This window comes from Erythrolamprus reginae, chromosome 8, assembly GCF_031021105.1.
Source record: "Erythrolamprus reginae isolate rEryReg1 chromosome 8, rEryReg1.hap1, whole genome shotgun sequence".
Taxonomy (NCBI): domain Eukaryota; kingdom Metazoa; phylum Chordata; class Lepidosauria; order Squamata; family Dipsadidae; genus Erythrolamprus; species Erythrolamprus reginae.
Genome location: NC_091957.1, coordinates 57,473,244 through 57,490,271, shown reverse-complemented (window position 1 = coordinate 57,490,271; position 17,028 = coordinate 57,473,244). Strand labels below are relative to the sequence as shown.

At 43.8% G+C, this 17,028-nt stretch overlaps 1 protein-coding gene across 1 annotated transcript in view; it reads right to left on the bottom strand.

Annotated features, from left to right (window-relative positions):
* GPC3 (glypican 3) overlaps positions 1-17,028 on the bottom strand; it is an 86,077-nt gene that overhangs the window by 2,994 nt on the left and 66,055 nt on the right. The window contains exons 6-7 of the mRNA XM_070760029.1: positions 16,321-16,441; positions 13,826-13,991 (exon numbers count right to left, since the gene is read on the bottom strand). Of these exons, the coding sequence (XP_070616130.1) occupies positions 13,826-13,991; positions 16,321-16,441 (287 nt within the window). The remainder of the gene's footprint in view (positions 1-13,825; positions 13,992-16,320; positions 16,442-17,028) is intronic.

Below are 17,028 nucleotides of genomic sequence, written 5' to 3'. Positions count from 1 at the left end.
ATATTTTACTATGAGTATCTCCTCTATAACCTTCATCATGTATTTTACTAAAACCCTCATTGTGTATTGGACAAAATAAATAAATAAATAAATAATAAATAAAAATAATTTTAAAATAACCTATCAACCCCACCAGATCTCCTTCACAGACAACTCCACCCTGGGTCCTGAAGTCCAACCAGGTTAGTCCTGCAAGAAAGAACCTCTTTCCAAAGACAGGGGGGGGATTCTTGCTCCCAGCCCCCCCTCCCCAGCCCCCCACCCTTCCCTGCTCCAGGTTAATCTGCTGACACCGAGAGTAAATCATTAGCTCTGCTCCTCCTTGGTGTTGTTTTCCTTTCCCTCTGCCAAGCAGGAGGGAGGTGGGGCTTCAAGGAGATTTGGGGGCTGGTTTTTTGGGGGTGGTGGAGGTGGGGCAGGTGGTAAAAACCACCAGGGAGTGTTGGGTTGCTGAGATACACCTCTTGTGGGTTTCCTCTCCCTCTTTTTGTACAGCAATGAGACACACCCAACCTCTTCTGAGCTTGTTCCGACATGCAAGAGGAATGAAAGCTACTTGGTATAAGGCCACACTTGGAATATTTGCATCCAGTTTTGGTCACCACGATGCAAAAAGGAGACTCTAGAAAGAGTGCAGAGAAGAGCAACAAAGAGGATGTGGGGACTGGAGGTTGAAACATAGAAAGAACGGTTGCAGGAACTGGGCATGGCTGGTTTAATGAAAAGAAGGACCAGGGGAGACAGGATAGCAGCCTTCCAATATCTCAGGGGTTACCCCAAAGGAGAAGGACTGAACCTATTCTACAAAGCACCTGAGGACAGAGCAAGAAGCAATGGGTGGAAACTAAACAAGGAGAGAAGCAACTTAGAACTAAGGAGAAATTTCCTGACAGTCAGAACGGTTGATCAGTGGAACAGAAGTTGCCTCCAGAAGTTCTGGGTGCCCCAACACTGGAAGGTTTTAAGCAGATGCTGGATAACCATCTGTCTGAAGTAGTGTAGGGTTTCCTGCCGAAGCAGGGGTTTAGACTAGAAGACCTCCAAGGCCCCTTCCAACTCTGTTTTTATTATTATTATTGTTGTTGTTGTTGTTGTTATTATTATTATTATTAATAATAATAATAATAATAATAATAATAATAATAATAGTAATAATAATAATATATAAAAATTGAGTTGCAATGACTCTGGCATAAGCCAGTGAAAGTGGTCCCAGTGGTACTTGGCACGTTGGGCGCAAGGCCAAAGGATCTCAGCAGACATTTGAAAACCATTGGAATTGACAAAATCTCCACCTGTCAATTGCAAAAGGCCGCTTGACTGGGATCGGCAAACATAATTCGCCGCTACCTCACGCAGTCCTAGGTGCTTGGGAAGCGCCCGACTGGTGATGAAATACGAAATCCAGCATAGTGATCTCGTTTGCTGCATTGTATTGAAATAATAATAATAATAATAATAATAATAATAATAATAATAATAATAATAATAATAATAATAGATTTCCCCTGGCTGTTCCGTTTTATGTATAGTTTGTTTGGGGTATATGACTGTTTTTATATTAAGGGTTTTAACTGTTTTTAATCATTGGATTTGTACTGTGCTTTGCTGTTGTGAGCCGCTCCGATTCTTCAGAGAGGGGCGGCATACAAATCTAATAAATAATAATAATGTTGGATAACCATCTGTCCGAAGTAGTGTAGGGTTTCCCTACCCATAAGAGCCCATCATTGTTTACATGCAAACTTTAAAAAACGGTAAAAGGCAATATTAGATTTCTTTATTGTACACTGTTTTATTGTTGTTGTGAGCCGCCCCGAGTCTGCGGAGAGGGGTGGCATACAAATCTAATAAATAAATGAGTGAGTGAGTGAGTGAGTGAGTGAGTGAGTGAATGAGTGAATGAATAAATAAATATAAGATGGATCCACAGGAAAGGAAGCAAAAGGTCATTCACTCCGCCTTGACCTGCAAGTGCCATCTGGATGTTCGGACTACACCTCCCATCGCTCCCTGCTCACAAGAAAAAATCAGGAAGCGTAGCTCGGTCTGACTGGAGGGCACGTCTTAATTGCAAGACTAACTTTACGATTAAACTGAGCGTAAAGGGATAGAAAAGTTCTACGCAAACACGGAGATAATTGGACCCGGGAACCGCAGGGCAGAAGAGCCACGGGGCGACTTCAAGGTCTTCTCCTCCACTGAGATATCACACAAATCTTCCCTAAGTTCTCCGTAATACAAAGATTGCACAGAGCCAGAGGTGTGTGGCCAGATTCAAAATGATTCTAGTCACGTTATAATTGCAGGCAAATATTTCCTTCCTTATTATCTGTAAGGGCATGACGCTAAAGACCGAACACCTTATAATCCTCCATTCTACGTGCACTGAAACAAAACTAGCCTCTCATTAACAAGGTTAATATTAACAAATAATGGCCTTTCGAGCTGCAAAGGAATCTTAAAACCCAGGTGGACATGGGCTAAACAATACACAAAGGAAGGAGGGATGAAATACAACCAGGAACAGCTGTGTAACAATTCCAAGGATTTCATTTTGGTGGTAGGAAGTCCTGTATTGTGATCCTAGAATCACCAGAGTTGGGAGAAGGGACCTAAGAGGTCATCAAGTCCAACCCCCCTACATGGATCATTCTATCACGCTCGATATTGCCAGCTTCCATTTTGAAAAACCCCAGTGAAAGGAAAGGAAACCCCTCCCTGTCCAGCAGTAAATCCATTTGGGACTAAGGACACTGAATAATTTCTTTCAGTGCAGCCTTGGTGGGTCTCTAAATAATATCCTCAATTTCTTTGGTTTTTGTTTGTTTGTTTAGTTTCTTTCATATCTCAAGACCTAAAATGGTCACCTAACATCAAAAAGATAAATAGATAGAGGGATGGGTGGGTGGGTGGGTGGGTGGGTGGGTAGTTAGGTAGGTAGGTAGGTAGGTAGGTACATAGGTAGACAGACAGACAGATTATAGATAGACAGATAGATAGACAGACAGACAGATAGGATGGATAGGATAGAATAGGATAGGATGGATGGATGGATGGATAGATAGATGTTTGATTGATAGATAGATAGATAGATAGATATATGAGAGAGAGAGAGAGATATGATAGATAGATAACAGATAGATGTTTGATAGATAGATAGATAGATAGATAGATAGATAGATGGATGGATGGATGGATGGATGGATGGATGGATGGATGGATGGATGGATGGACGGACGGACAGACAGACGATAGATAGATAGATAGATAGATAGATAGATAGATAGATGATAGATAGATAGATATGAGAGAGGAAAAGAGAGAGAGAGAGAGAAGGATGGTGGTCACAAGAGAATTCCCTGGCAAGTCTCTGGCTCAGAGCATCAACCTGCAGTTCAGGTGAATTTCCAGAGCTGGCAAAGCTCCCACACCTGGAGAGGTCTCAGCCTGAAAGCTGGTGGACAGGAGAGAAAGGACCATAAATGGAGACGGAGGAAATGGATTTGCCCTTTGGGAGGAAAGGAAGCCAGGTCTTGTTCTCTTCGGCCAGGAAGCCCCACTTGGAGGGAAGCCCTGGGATTTCTTGCGCCTGGAACACCTGGCCAGCGATCAGCCTTAGCCAGATGTGCTCAGTCGTCCCAGGAGAGCTTCCAGATCCAGATTTCCTCCCCCCGCCTCAAAAAAAAGGATGTTGTGTTCTTATTGTGTTCTCATTTGGAAAGAAGGGAAGCCGGAGATTGGAGGCGTAGAAGAGACAAGAAGCTGAAAAATAATTGTAAAAATCACACACACAAACAAACAAAAAATCCAAAAATAAAGATGACGGTGTCCTCGGACCAGCACCAACAGAACTGGCTCTGTGACATCACCACCGGTTTACTACAAACTGGGAGGAACCTACTAAGTCAGATTTGCAGACCATCCTGGTTTACTATATCAAAATATATCAATATATATTTCAGTACACTGTCTATTGCCTATAAATTTAATTAATAAATAATAGATAGACAGACAGACAGACAGACAGATGAGATGGAGAGTGAAAGAGAGATGGAGAGAGAGAGAGAGAGAGAGAGAGAGATATGGAGAAAGATGGAGAGAGTTGGAGAGAGAATGATAGAGACAGAAATGAAGAGAGAGAAAGATGGAGAGAGAGAGGGAGAGAGAGAGAGAGAAAGGTGGAGATAAATGAAGAAAGAGGGAGAGAGATAGAGAGAGAATGGAGAGAGAATGATAGAGAGTGAAATGAAGAGAGAGAAAGATGGAGAGAGAGAGGGAGAAAGATGGAGGGAGAGAGAGAGAGAGAGATGGAGAGAGGGAGAGAGAGAAAGGTGGAGATAAATGAAGAGAGAGAGAGAAATGAAGAGAACGATGGAGAGAGAGAGGGAGAAAGATGGAGAGAGAGAGATGGAGAGAGAGAGAGAAAGTTGGAGAGAAAGAGAGAGAGAGAGAGATGGAGAGAGAGTGTTTTAGCCTGCATTCATTTCAGAAAGCTTTTACAATTTATTATATAGTGGTTTGGGATTTTTTTTTCTTTGACAATAAGTCTTTTAACCTGGATAAAAGCAAAAGTAATAACCAAAAAAGGTAAGGGGTTTTGGTGGGAGGGGGATGTAAAGAGACTCTTAATCAGGATGAAAGCGATAGTAAAAAATGTAGAAACAATTTTTCAGGTAATGAGAATCGAGATCCTAAGAAAAGCAGTAACATTGCCAACTTCGGCCACGACTAATGATTTCAGAGCGGTGGGTGTGGGTGGGAGTGTGGGTGTAAGGATTTTTGTTTTCTTAAATCTGACACATGTGTACACACACACACACAAACACACACACATACACACACCTGAAAGTTTTTGTGCAGCATGGACTTTTGAGCAGAGCTCGGAGGTTCCCTTGAACGTCCTCAGGCCAGAGACCCCAGGACAACCCACCCACCCCCGATATAAAATCCAGGACTGACCAGAGGAGCAAACCAAGTGCACCTGAAGTTGCTCAGAACGGAACCCCAAGTGTTGTTGGTGTGGGAAGGATATTACTAACTTCCCACCAAGAGCTGCTTACGTCCCTCTGGGCCACGGGAGGGAATTGCGAACAGAAACAGGAAAAAACACCTCCTGCCCCTTCCCCAAAAACATCCCCCAGCCACAGCTGCTAGAAAGAGCAGATTCCTCACACCTGAATCCTGGGGACTCCCCGAGACCTGAAATAGGGACCAAGTAGAGGCCACGAGCACAAGTGAGGGGATTGGTAAAGGTGGGGAACAGGAGCGAAGAATGATGGGTGGGGGCAGAATTAAGGAAGGGAGGGGGGGTGTCTTTGTGCTGCCATTATTCCCAGCCAGCAGTGGAATATAGTCATTGTAGTTCAGCCTATCTGGAGAAGTTGGGAAGAGTTGGGCCAAGGATCAAAATTCTCAAAATGTTGACTAGAACCTATCCTAGATCTGAATGAATGAAATATTCTCCTTGAATACTTTATTCTGTACAAAGTTGAATGTGAACAACAGCAGGTGAAAATGATTTTCAGTCGGTGTTGCTTCTTCCTAAGTGGACAGTTTGATTTCACAGAATTTTGATTTACTTGGAGTTATATTGTGTTCTTTAAGTGTTGCCTTTATTTTTTTTGAGCAGTGTATATTGTATTATAAGGCCTTGGTAAGGCCACATTTGGAATATTGCATTTAATTTTGGTCTCCACAATGCAAAAAAGATATTGAGACTCTAGGAAAAGTGCAGAGAAGAACGACAAATATGATTAGGGGACTGGAGGCTAAAACGTATGAAGAATGGTTGCAGGAACTGGGCATGGCTAGTTTAATGAAAAGAAGGACCAGGGGGGACAAGATAGCAGTCTTCCAACATCTCAGGGGTTGCCACAAAGAAGAGGGAGTCAAGCTATTCTGCAAAGCAATTGAGGGCAGAACAAGAAGCAATAGGTAGAAACTAAACGAGGAGAGAAGCAACTTAGAATCGAGGAGAAATTTCCTGACAGTTAGAACAATTGATCAGTGGAACAGCCTGCCTCCAGAAGTTGTGAATGCCCCAACACTGGAGGTTTTTAAGAAGATGTTGGATAACTATCTGTCTGAAGTGGTGTAGGGTTTCCTGCCTAAGCAGAGGGTGGGACTAGAAGACCTCCAAGGTCCTTTCCAACTCTGTTATTCTATTCTATTCAAAATCATAAAATACTCTGCAATTTCAAAGGTGTGTTTAAAAAAGCATGTATATAGAAAAGTATAAGTATTTTAGCTACTGTAGTAATATAATGCTCAAAAAATAAAGGGAACACTTAAACAACACAATATAACTCCAAGAAAATAAAACTTCCGTGAAATCAAACTGTCCACTTAGGAAGCAACAGGGATTGACAATCAATTCCCCATGCTGTTGTACCAATGGAATAGTTGTGTAAATGTGTAAATATTCAGTGAGAATATTTCATTCGTGTTCCCTTTATTTTATATTTTTTGAGCAGTGTATAGTATCAGTACAATATGTTCAAATATATATAATGTGAGGTCACTCCAAAAAAAGGAGATGTAATTATTGTTGTTGTTATTATTAGTCTTCGGAGAGGGGCAGCATACAAATCTAATAAATTATTATTATTATTATTATTATTATTATTATTATTATTATTATTAATTATATTTGTATGCCGCCCCTCTCCGAATACTCGGAGCAGCTGTAATGATATAACAACGCAGAATCACTTCCTGTATTTATTGTATTATTGTTTTTACAAAAAAGACTGACAATTTATAAACTCTATTAATAAAAAAACTTTTTTTTAAAAAAGGCATCTCGAGACGAGAGACCTTTTCCAAACCAAGGAAAGAGGTGAACTCAAAAGGCCCAAAAGGCCACCTTGCCATCAGTTTCTTACAACCGGACACAGAGTTGTTTATAAACACAGCAAATGCAGAGGCACCAAAAACTCTGCCGTGGAAGAAAAAATAATAATAATAATTCCCACACTTCTGCCTTCAAAGGAAACAAAACTCGAAAGTCTTGAGGTGGCCCAAGGAAACTTAAAAGGGGAAGAGACACCACGGGGAGATAACAAACATTTCAGCCAATGTATAAACACATGTTTGGAATGAGGGAGGTTTGGAGTTCGGTTCTCAGGGGAGGTTGATCTGTTTGGCGTTTGTTGTGTTCAGCTTCCTGCCCAGGTTAGGGGTAGAATTAACACCTTGTAAAACAGCCAGGTATTTCAACTGGTCTGCGATTCAAAACGCCTGGAGGAGTCCCAAAAAACGAAACACAGACCAAAAGTAAACTTTGTAAACCTAATCCTACGTAGCTTCTGCTCCGGCAATCTCTTACTACTTACCCGAGTTTACAAAACCTTTGCCAGACCCATCCTCGAATATAGCTCATCTGTTTGGAACCCATATCGCATCTCAGACATTAGCACCCTCGAAAATGTCCAAAGATACTTCACCAGAAGAGCCCTTCACTCCTCCACTCGTAATAGAATCCCCTACAAAACTAGACTTACAATCCTGGGTCTTGAAAGCTTAGAACTACAATGCCTTAAACAAGATCTAAGTATTGCCCACAAGATCATATGCTGCAACGTCCTGCCTGTCGGCGACTACTTCAGCTTCAACCACAACAACACAAGAGCACACTACAGATTTAAACTTAATATTAACCGCTCCAAACCTGACTGTAAAAAATACGACTTCAGTAACCGAGTTGTCGAAGCGTGGAACTCATTACCGGACTCCGTAGTGTCATCCCCAAACCCCCAACACTTTACCCTTAGATTATCCACAATTGACCTCTCCAGATTCCTAAGAGGTCAGTAAGGGGCGAGTACAAGTGCACTAGACTAGAGTGCCTTCCGTCCCCTGTCCTTTTGCTCTCCTATATCTCCTATACCTTTCTTCTTTTCCTATATCTCTTCTTCTATTCTTTCATTGATATGTTTTATTCCTATATCTCTTCTTCTCTTCTTTCTTAGATATATTTTACTATGAGTATCTCCTCTATAACCTTCAGTGTGTATTTTACTATGTGTATGCCCACTAAAACCCTCATTGCGTGTTGGACAAAATCAACCAACCAATCAATAAATCAATAAATCAATAAGGTGTGCCTTGCTTTGGGTTCAAAGCAAAAAAGCCACTTTAAAGCCGACACCTGAGTGTGGTTAAAGTCTCCTTAAAAAAGCCACACAAAACATGCCTGGCTGACATTGATTTAGGCGCCTTGAAAGGAAAACCAATCTTGGATCCTGCCTTAATATCTTGAATTTTTCAGCAGCTGGGCCTGGGGAAGTCCTTTCCCAACCTTTCCAGCCACGCAAAAAGGCACATCGGAAAATGGAAAATTCTCCAATTGAAATTTTGAACGAGCAGGGAATGTAAATTCCCCAAATTTATGCCTTATGGTTTTTTCCCCTTTGTTTTGTTTGTCATTGTTATATTTGTGTATGTATAAAAAATAAAGAGAGAGAGAGAGAGAGAGAAGGCCAAACAGCAGCTTCCCTTGCGAAAGTCCCAGGTTTGGGGATCTGAAATGAAGAAGCGGAACCTGGCCAGATAGACATTTGTCATTTGTCAGGAGTGAAATTACAGCTGTGGGAACAAGAGTTGCTGGCAGGTGAAGGAAAAATCCATTGTGTATAAAATAATTTAAGTTTTATTTTAAGAATATCAGTATTTGATGTCTGTAGCTTCCGTCTCTAACAAGATAAGGATTTCCTGTTTTTCCTTATCTTGTGACGGTCATTTTTGGATCTGTTTTCAACAAGATAAATGTTTGCTGTTTACCCAATAAACCATATAAGGTACTATCCATCTCCAGGAGAAAGAAACAGGATGTAGACCATCTTTAGGCAAGGAATTCTGTGTACCTCTGTGATTGGCTGAGGAATTCTATGTACCTTTGTGACTTGTAAAAACTATACAACCTGCTCTTTAGCTTCTGTACAGGTGTCTCTTCCCTTATGAAGAGTACCCGCTTTGCAAACCGTTTTCTTTTGGTATACCCAGAGGGAATAAACATTTCTGTTCTCTTTGTCCAAACATCTCGTGTGAACTTTTTCATAAAATTTCAGGGCACACAGGGAAGATCAAAAAGGGGAACAGCATCACCTCAAGCATAGAAACATAGAAACATAGAAGACGGAGGGCAGAAAAAGACCTCCTGGTCCATCTAGTCTGCCCTTATACTATTTCCTGTACTTTAACTTAGGATGAATATATGTATACAGTATATTGAATATATGAATACTGTATATGAATAAATATATATATGTCACATGGGTTTTTTTTGCTGAATTTGAAAATTAAGGGAGACTAGGATAGATCTATTTCGGCCTTATTTCGGCCTCATCAGCTAGCCATACCCACTGGGACTTGAACCTGCAACCTTTGCCTTGTAAGGCAGAGAATTAACCTCTAGGCTACAGTATCCAATCCCTTCAGCTCTGCACCAGGGAAGGGTTACATATTTTTGTGTCATATATATACACGAGGATGCTGTGCAGACAGACCACGGAGCAGAAGTCGGAGAGGGGCGGCATACAACCAATTATTATTATAATGATTATTATAAGTCAAAGTTTTGGGATCCTGAAAACCTTTGAAAATAAGGAACCGGAAAGGAGGGGAACTGCCTCTAGCAAGACCAGAGCGGAGATTCCTTGCAAGATCAGGTTCAGGTCCGAAGGTGCTGCTGGGCCTTCCAGGAATCCTCCAGACGTGGACAGAAGCACAAATGGACCTTTTTCCAACTCCAAGCCCTGGCATTCCGGGTGCCCCACGCTGGTCACCAGACGGGCTTGGCATGCCTGTATCCTTCTCCTCCTCTTCTTCCTCCTCCTCTTCCTCCTCCCTTTTCTTCTCCTTCCTTCTCTCCCTCTTCCTGCTGCTCTCCCCCACCTCTTCTTCCTTCTCCTCATCCACTTCTTCCTCCTCCTCTCCCTCCCCACCTCCCTCTCCTTTTCTTCTTCTCCTTCCTTCTCTTCCTCCTCCCTCTCCTCCACCTCTCCTTCCTTCTCCTCCTCCTTTTCTTCCTCTCCTCCCACCTTCTTCTTTTCTTCCTTCTCCTTTTTCTTCTTCTCTTCCTCTTTCGTCTCTTCCTCCTTCTGCTCCTCTCGTCCATCTCCTCTTTCTTCTCATCCTTTTCTTTTTTCCTCTTCTTTCTCCTCTCCTTCCTTCTCCTCTTCCTCTTCCTGCTGCTCTCCTCCACCCCTTCTTCCTTCTCATCCTTTTCTTCTTCCTCTTCTTTCTCCTCTCCTCCCTTCTCTTCTTCCTTCTCCCTGCTCCTGTCTTCCACCCCTTCTTTTTTCTCCTCCCCTTCTTCCCCCTCCTCTTACTCCCCTGCTCCTTCTCCTCTCGTCTTCCTTCTCCTCTCCCCCTCTTCTTCTTCTTCTTCCACTTTTCCTCCAGATTTGGCATAGAACCTAATTCACACGACCCAACTTCTACTGAAGGACCCACCCTGGACCTGCTATAAACACAATCCCTTCCGACAGGCTAAAAAGCCCGTCTGCAAATGTGCTCGCTCGCAGGCTGGGACGGAAACAATGCTCCAGTCATTGAGTTAATTGAGGATTTCCGCCTCTGTCCCTTCCCGTGTCCCCTCTGCACGTCAAAGGCACCAACTAGGGGCTGCAGCCTGCCAATGCCTTTATTTGGGTCCTTGCAAGGAGCTCGGCCTTTAGGGGTGAAGCCCTCCCACCCTCCCACCTCTCACAATACTAGACAACACAGGATCAACAGGAGAGACCTTCCAATTTCTAGGTTCTATCACATCCCAAGACCTAAAATGGTCACCTAACATCAAAAGCATCATCCAAAAAGCACAATAAATGACAAAGGGAGGGAGGGAAGAAGGGAGGGAGGAAGATTAGAAGGGAGAGAAGGAGGAAGATTAGAAGGGAGAGAAGGAAGGAAGGAAGGAAGATGAGAAGGAAGGAAGGATGGAAGATGAGAAGGAAGGAAGATGAGAAGGAAGGAAGATGAGAAGGAGAGAAGGAAAGAAGGAAGGAAGATGAGAAGGAAGGAAGGAAGGAAAGAAGGAAGGAAGATGAGGAGGAAGGAAGGATGGAAGATGAGAAGGAAAGAAGGAAGGAAGATGAGAAGGAAGGAAGATGGGAAGGAAGGAAGGAAGGAAGGAAGGCTGAATCAACCTTGAGCCAGTGGTGAGATTTGAACCAGTGAACTATAGCCAGCAGTTACCAGAAGCAGCTTGCAGTATTGCACTCTAACCATTGTGCTATCAAGGATCTTTGGGCCTATCGCCTCCAAGCTCTCCCCCAACCATGTTCTCAAACGAATCATGTTCTCCAGGGAGCCAAGGCCACGGTTGTTCTGCCTGCCTGCAACCCCCCCCCAAGATCCACCAGCATCCCCCCCCCTTTTCCCCCTGCTAATGAACTGCAGGTAGGGGAGGCTGCTAATTCGGAGCAGAGCAGCCGAGATGGAAGACGATTTCCAAAATTATCCCCCATGACCCCAAAGAGCCTCCGACTTCCCTCGTCTTCCTATCTCATCCCAAGGGCTGGGAGAGAGAAGAATGGTGGGAAGATTTTGGCTGGAGAAACCCAAGTAAATCGAAAAAGGGCTCAACCCCAGCTCAACTCTCCTTCCCACAGCTGCAACTCATTAAGAAAGACAATGTCGCGAGATCGAATCACGGTTCAGTCTGTTCTGGTCTGCAGCGGATTGGATTAAAAACTCTCCTTAAGAAACCCACCGAGGTGGTTGAAAAATCAAGAAGAGACTGAATATTATAAAATCTGGGATACAGTGTTCCCTCGATTTTTGCAGGGAGTGAGTTCCGAGACCGCCCGCGAGAGTCGAATTTCCACGAAGTAGAGATGCGGAAGTAAATACACCATTTTTGGCTATGGACAGTATCACAAGCCTTCCCTTAACACTTTAAACCCCTAGATTACCATTTCCCATTCCCTTAACAACCATTTACTCACCATTATTACTGGTACTCACCATTGAATAAGACAGTGATCCTGATATTTATAAACATAATTATTTATTAACAATAATTAATTTTTTTGTTATTTATTTGCAAAAATTATTAGTTTGGTGATGACGTCATCAGGTGGGAAAAACCCCGCAAAGTATTTTTTAATTAATATTTTTTGAAAAACTGTAGTATAGGCTATTCGCGAAGTTCGGACCCGCAAAAATCGAGGGAACCCTGTAGGGTCTATATTTGGTTGAATGGAAGAAATTCTCAACGAATCCCGGACTATGTAAGTTTATTATCTTGAACTGTATATAAATAGAGATATGAAGTAGGTGTTTTTTTTCCTTTGAAATGATCTAATTAACAAAAGTTTTTTCTTATTATGGAGGCTACTATTTTGAGTGGAGCGATTGGCGCTCCTTTTTTTGTGCGATGTGTTTTGTTTTGTATTTTTATGTATGTATGTCTTGTTTTGTCTTTGAAAATAATAATAAAAAATTTAAAAATTTAAAAATTTAAAAACCTGGTTCTCAGGGCAGGGCAGGTAACGCCAGTTGTGGCTTCTCTTTGCCTTTCGTCCTCGGAGGGTTCGATTCATGGAATAAGGAGGTGTGAACACTCTCACAAACACACACTCACACCCAAGAAAATCTGACAGCAGCACCCTCTCAGCTTCCACTCAGGAAGATGTGGCAGATCAAAGGGAGAGAATGGATGGAAGCATCTGGACTCGTTTGAAGTGTTTCATATATACAGCATGTCTTCCTCTTTCGACTTGAAGGCTCCCGGGAATGATTCTTTCCGGGTTCAGTTGCTTTCGGTCGTGGGAAATGGGCAAGTGGAGCTTTGGAGCCCGAAGGGGAGATGGGGTAGTCCAACATTCGCCGGTGTGTGAGGTCAGACAGGGAAGGAAAGAAAAAGAGAGAGAGAGGGAGGGAGGGATAGAGGGAGAAAGGAAGGAAGGAAGAAAGAAAGAAAGGAAGGAAGGAAGGAAGTCAGAAAGAGAAAATGAGAAAGAAAGAGAGAGAGGGAGAGAGAAGGAGGGAGGGATAGGGAGAAAGGAAGGAAGGAAGGAGGGGAGTCAGAAAATGAGAAAGAAAAAAGAGAGAGAGGGAGGGAGGGACAGAGGGAGAAAGGAAGGAAGGAAGAGAGGGAGAGAGAGGGAGGGAGGGACACAGGGAGAAAGAAAGGAAGGAAGTTAGAAAGAAAGAGAGAGAGAGAGAGAGAGAGAGAGAAAGAGAGGAAGAAACAGAGAGAGAAGAAGAGGAAAAAGAAGGAGGAGGGGGAGGAGGAGGAGGAGGAGGAGGAGGAGAAGAAGAAGAAGAAGAAGAAGAAGAAGAAGAAGAAGAAGAAGAAGAAGAAGAAGAAGAAGCGGCGGAAAAAAAGAAGGAAAAGAAAGGGGAGGAGGAGAGGAAAGGAAAGGAAGAAGGAGAGAAAAGGGAGAGGAAGGGGAAGGAAAGGAAAGGACAGACCCTACTTTCTTGGAAATTCTTGTTATATTTTTAAATCAGGATATGGGTAAATAGTTGTGTTTTTCCCAACACTTCCCCCAAAATAGAGGTATATCTGTTTTTTTAATAAAACAATCAATATTTCTCCCACCACCAACATTCCAAACACGCCAGATATGATAGAAAGAGCAGAAATTCCAATTCGCGGCTTAAATGCTGGGATTCTATTTCCTTCCCTGACCTGTGCCTGCCGCCCATCTGTGCTCTTCCCACCCTCTTCGCAATGGCGGCCTCGGACAGACTCTCCGGGTTTGGTGTCACACTGACGACCACACGTTTCTCTTAGCGGCCGTGGGTGAACCTCCACTTCCCCCCCCTGGTCGTTAAGTCGAGGACTCCCTGCAAGGCCCAATTCCCCCATTACCTGCCAAAAACCTTAATTGGTTCTTCGCTTTCAATTCTCCGTCTCCAGAAGCCGCATCCTCATCGCAAGCATCTTCATCGTCGCAATCCCCACTTTCGGCCCCCTCCTCTGCGTCTTCAAGGCGCTCCGGACTTTTCCGATGAGAGGCAGATGTGCCTTTGAGCAGCTGGAAGGAGAGACGTCGAGAGGGAATGGCTTCACAGGGTTTACAGTGAAAGAATATAAATAGCTTAGGGAAGATGATTACACTGGGTATACAGTGAAAAAAAAAATAGAGTAGGGAAGGTGACACTGAAGTATAAATAGAGTAGGGCATGATAACTGATTGATGAAGCACCCACAATTTCTAGTGGCAAGTTGTTCTACTGGTTAATTGTTCTGTCCAACCCCCTGCTTAGGCAGGAAACCCTACACGACTTCAGGCAAATGGTTATCCAACATCTTAAAATCTTCCAGTGTTGGGGCATTCACAACTTCTGGAGGCAACTTCTGTTCCACTGATCAACTGTCCTGACTGTCAGGAAATTTCTCCTTAGTTCTAAGTTGCTTCTCTCCTTGTTTAGTTTCCACCCATTGCTTTTTTATCTACCCTCAGGTGCTTTGGAGAATAGCTTGACTCCCTCTTCTTTGTGTCAACCCCTAACACAAAGGAGACTTAAAAACATAGAAAACTAGAAGATTGACGGCAGAAAAAGACCTCCTGCTCCATCTAGTCTGCCCTTATACTATTCCCTGTATTTTATCTACAGGTGGATCTATGTTTATCTCAGGCATGTTTCAATTCAGTTACTGTGGATTCTTCCTTCATCCTTCCTTCCTTCTTTCTTTCTCTTCCTTTGTTCCTTCTCTTCCTTTCTTTCTTCCTTCCTTCTTTTCCTTCCTCCCTCCCTTCTTCATTCATAGAAACATAGAAGACGGACGGCAGAAAAAGACCTCCTGGTCCACCTAGTCTGCCCTTATACTATTTCCTGTATTTTATCTTAAGATGAATCTATGTTTCTCCTAGGCATGTTTCAATTCAGTTCCTGTGAATTTACCAACCACGTCTGCTGGAAGTTTGTTCCAAGGATCTACTACTCTTTCAGTCAAATAATATTTTCTCACGTTGCTTCTGATCTTTCCCCCAACTCACCTCGGATTGTGTCCCCTTGTTCTTGTGTTCACTTTCCTATTAAAAACACTTCCCCCATGAACCTTATTTAATCCTTGAACATATTTAAATGTTTCGATCGTGTCCTCCATTTCCCTTCTGTCCTCCAGACTCTACAGATTGAGTTCATTCAGTCTTTCCTGGTCAGTTTGATGCTTGAGACCTTCCACCATTTTTGTGGCCCGTCTTTGAACCCCTTCAATTTTGTCAATATCTTGGTTTGAAACTAGTCAGGGAAAAGGCCGAGATCGCTCAATAGCTCCGAATTAGGATTTTTATTCTTCCGAGGCAGGAAATGTCTTCTTTAATTGAGTCTGGCTGACCGAAAGGCATTTAATAAAAGAAGACATTCCAATGGCTGCAAAGCTGACATGTTTGGCATACTTCTCCAGAACTTTGGAACATCAATCAAGCTTAGAGGTTGGGAAAGGCCGATAAGGACTTTCCAGCTGAAATAACACCCAGGACGGAAGGAGGAACGGGAGGAGACGGGATGGGTGGGCCGAGACCTTCAAGGGGACAAGCCAGAGAAGATCCGAGATCGCTCTCATCTTCCATTCATCCGCTTGTCCTTCTCAGGAAGTCCTTCATCTGAGGACCTGGGAAGTTGGGGGACAACAGGCTAGCAACTTCTTGCCAAATTGGATGCCTTGTTAACTGACCATCTTCCACAGTTCCCAAGTTGGGAAGCGGTTGCGGAAAGGAAGGAAGGAAGGAAGGAAGGAAGGAAGGAAGGAAGGAAAAAATTGAGGGAGGGAAAGAGAGAGAGAGGAGGGATAGAAGGAAAGAAGGAAGGAAAGGAAGGAAAATTGAGGGAGGGAGGAGGAAGGAAGGAAAAAATTGAGGGAGGGGAGAAAGAAGGATGGAAAGAAGGAAAAGAAAGAAGGAAAGAAAATTGAGGGAGAAGAAAAGAAGGGAGGGAGGCAGAGAGGGAGGGAGGAGGAAGGAAGGAAGGAAGGAAGGAAGGAAGGAAAAAATTGAGGGAGGGGAGAAAGAAGGATGGAAAGAAGGAAAGGAAAGAAGGAAAGAAAATTGAGGGAGGGAAGGAGAAAGAAGAAAAGAAGGGAGGGAGGCAGAGAGGGAGGGAGAGAGGAAGGAAGGAAGGAAGGAAGGAAGACTAACCTGCAGAATGCTAAACCATGAACAGGGGTTTCAAACCTGGATATCGTATTTGCATGTTCATCTGCAGCCAACACGGCACACCCCCTCCAACTGCTCAGCCCCAGGTGCAAAGCCAGCCCAGCCCCTTCTTCTCCTTGACCTTGGTGACCCCAACTCAACCACCTGTCCCATCACGTCCTGCCTCCCACCCCCAAGAGAAGGCGGCAGCAGCAGCAGCACCCACCTGGTTGATATGTTTCAGTTTGTCAATGATCTGGCTGATGACCGGTTCGGGACCCCTGGCCTTTGCTTCGTGCTGTCCCGACTGAGATCGGCCTCCGTTCCTCATGGGGGGGTGGCTGTACCTGCAGAGGAAAAGAAGACCCCCAAAGATCAGGACACAAAGGAAACCCCCACTGCGTTCACCTGAGGTCCCAGGAGGGTCCCAGGTGGGCGCTTGGGCAGAGCCTGTCTTGCCAGCTTCAACCTGGATTCCTTCCCAGACCTTCCCGGGGTTTGGACCTGGGTCCTCTCTGAATTCTAGGACTCTAGGAAGGAAGGTTGGCTGTCCCTCAGGCAGAGCTCAAAATATTCCTGACTCCAGCATGGAGTTTGTGTTGGACTTCAGAACCCATCCTCCACAGCCTCCCCTGCCCCTGCAATTCGCCCAGCAATGGGTGGACCGTGAGAGAGCACGAGAAAACCTTTTTTTAAAGAGATTAACAGAGTTGGAAGGGACCTTGCAGGTCATCTAGTCCAACCCCTTGCCCAAGCAAGAGATCCTACATCGGCCTCTACCTAGGGTCGAACTCACACTGCAGCCTGGAATCCACACTATACTACTCTCCCCTGCTACAATAGAAACTTTCTCTCTCTCTCTTTCTCTCTCTCATCTATCTATCTATTTCTCTCTCTCTTATCTATCTCTATCTATCTATCATTCTATTTCTAT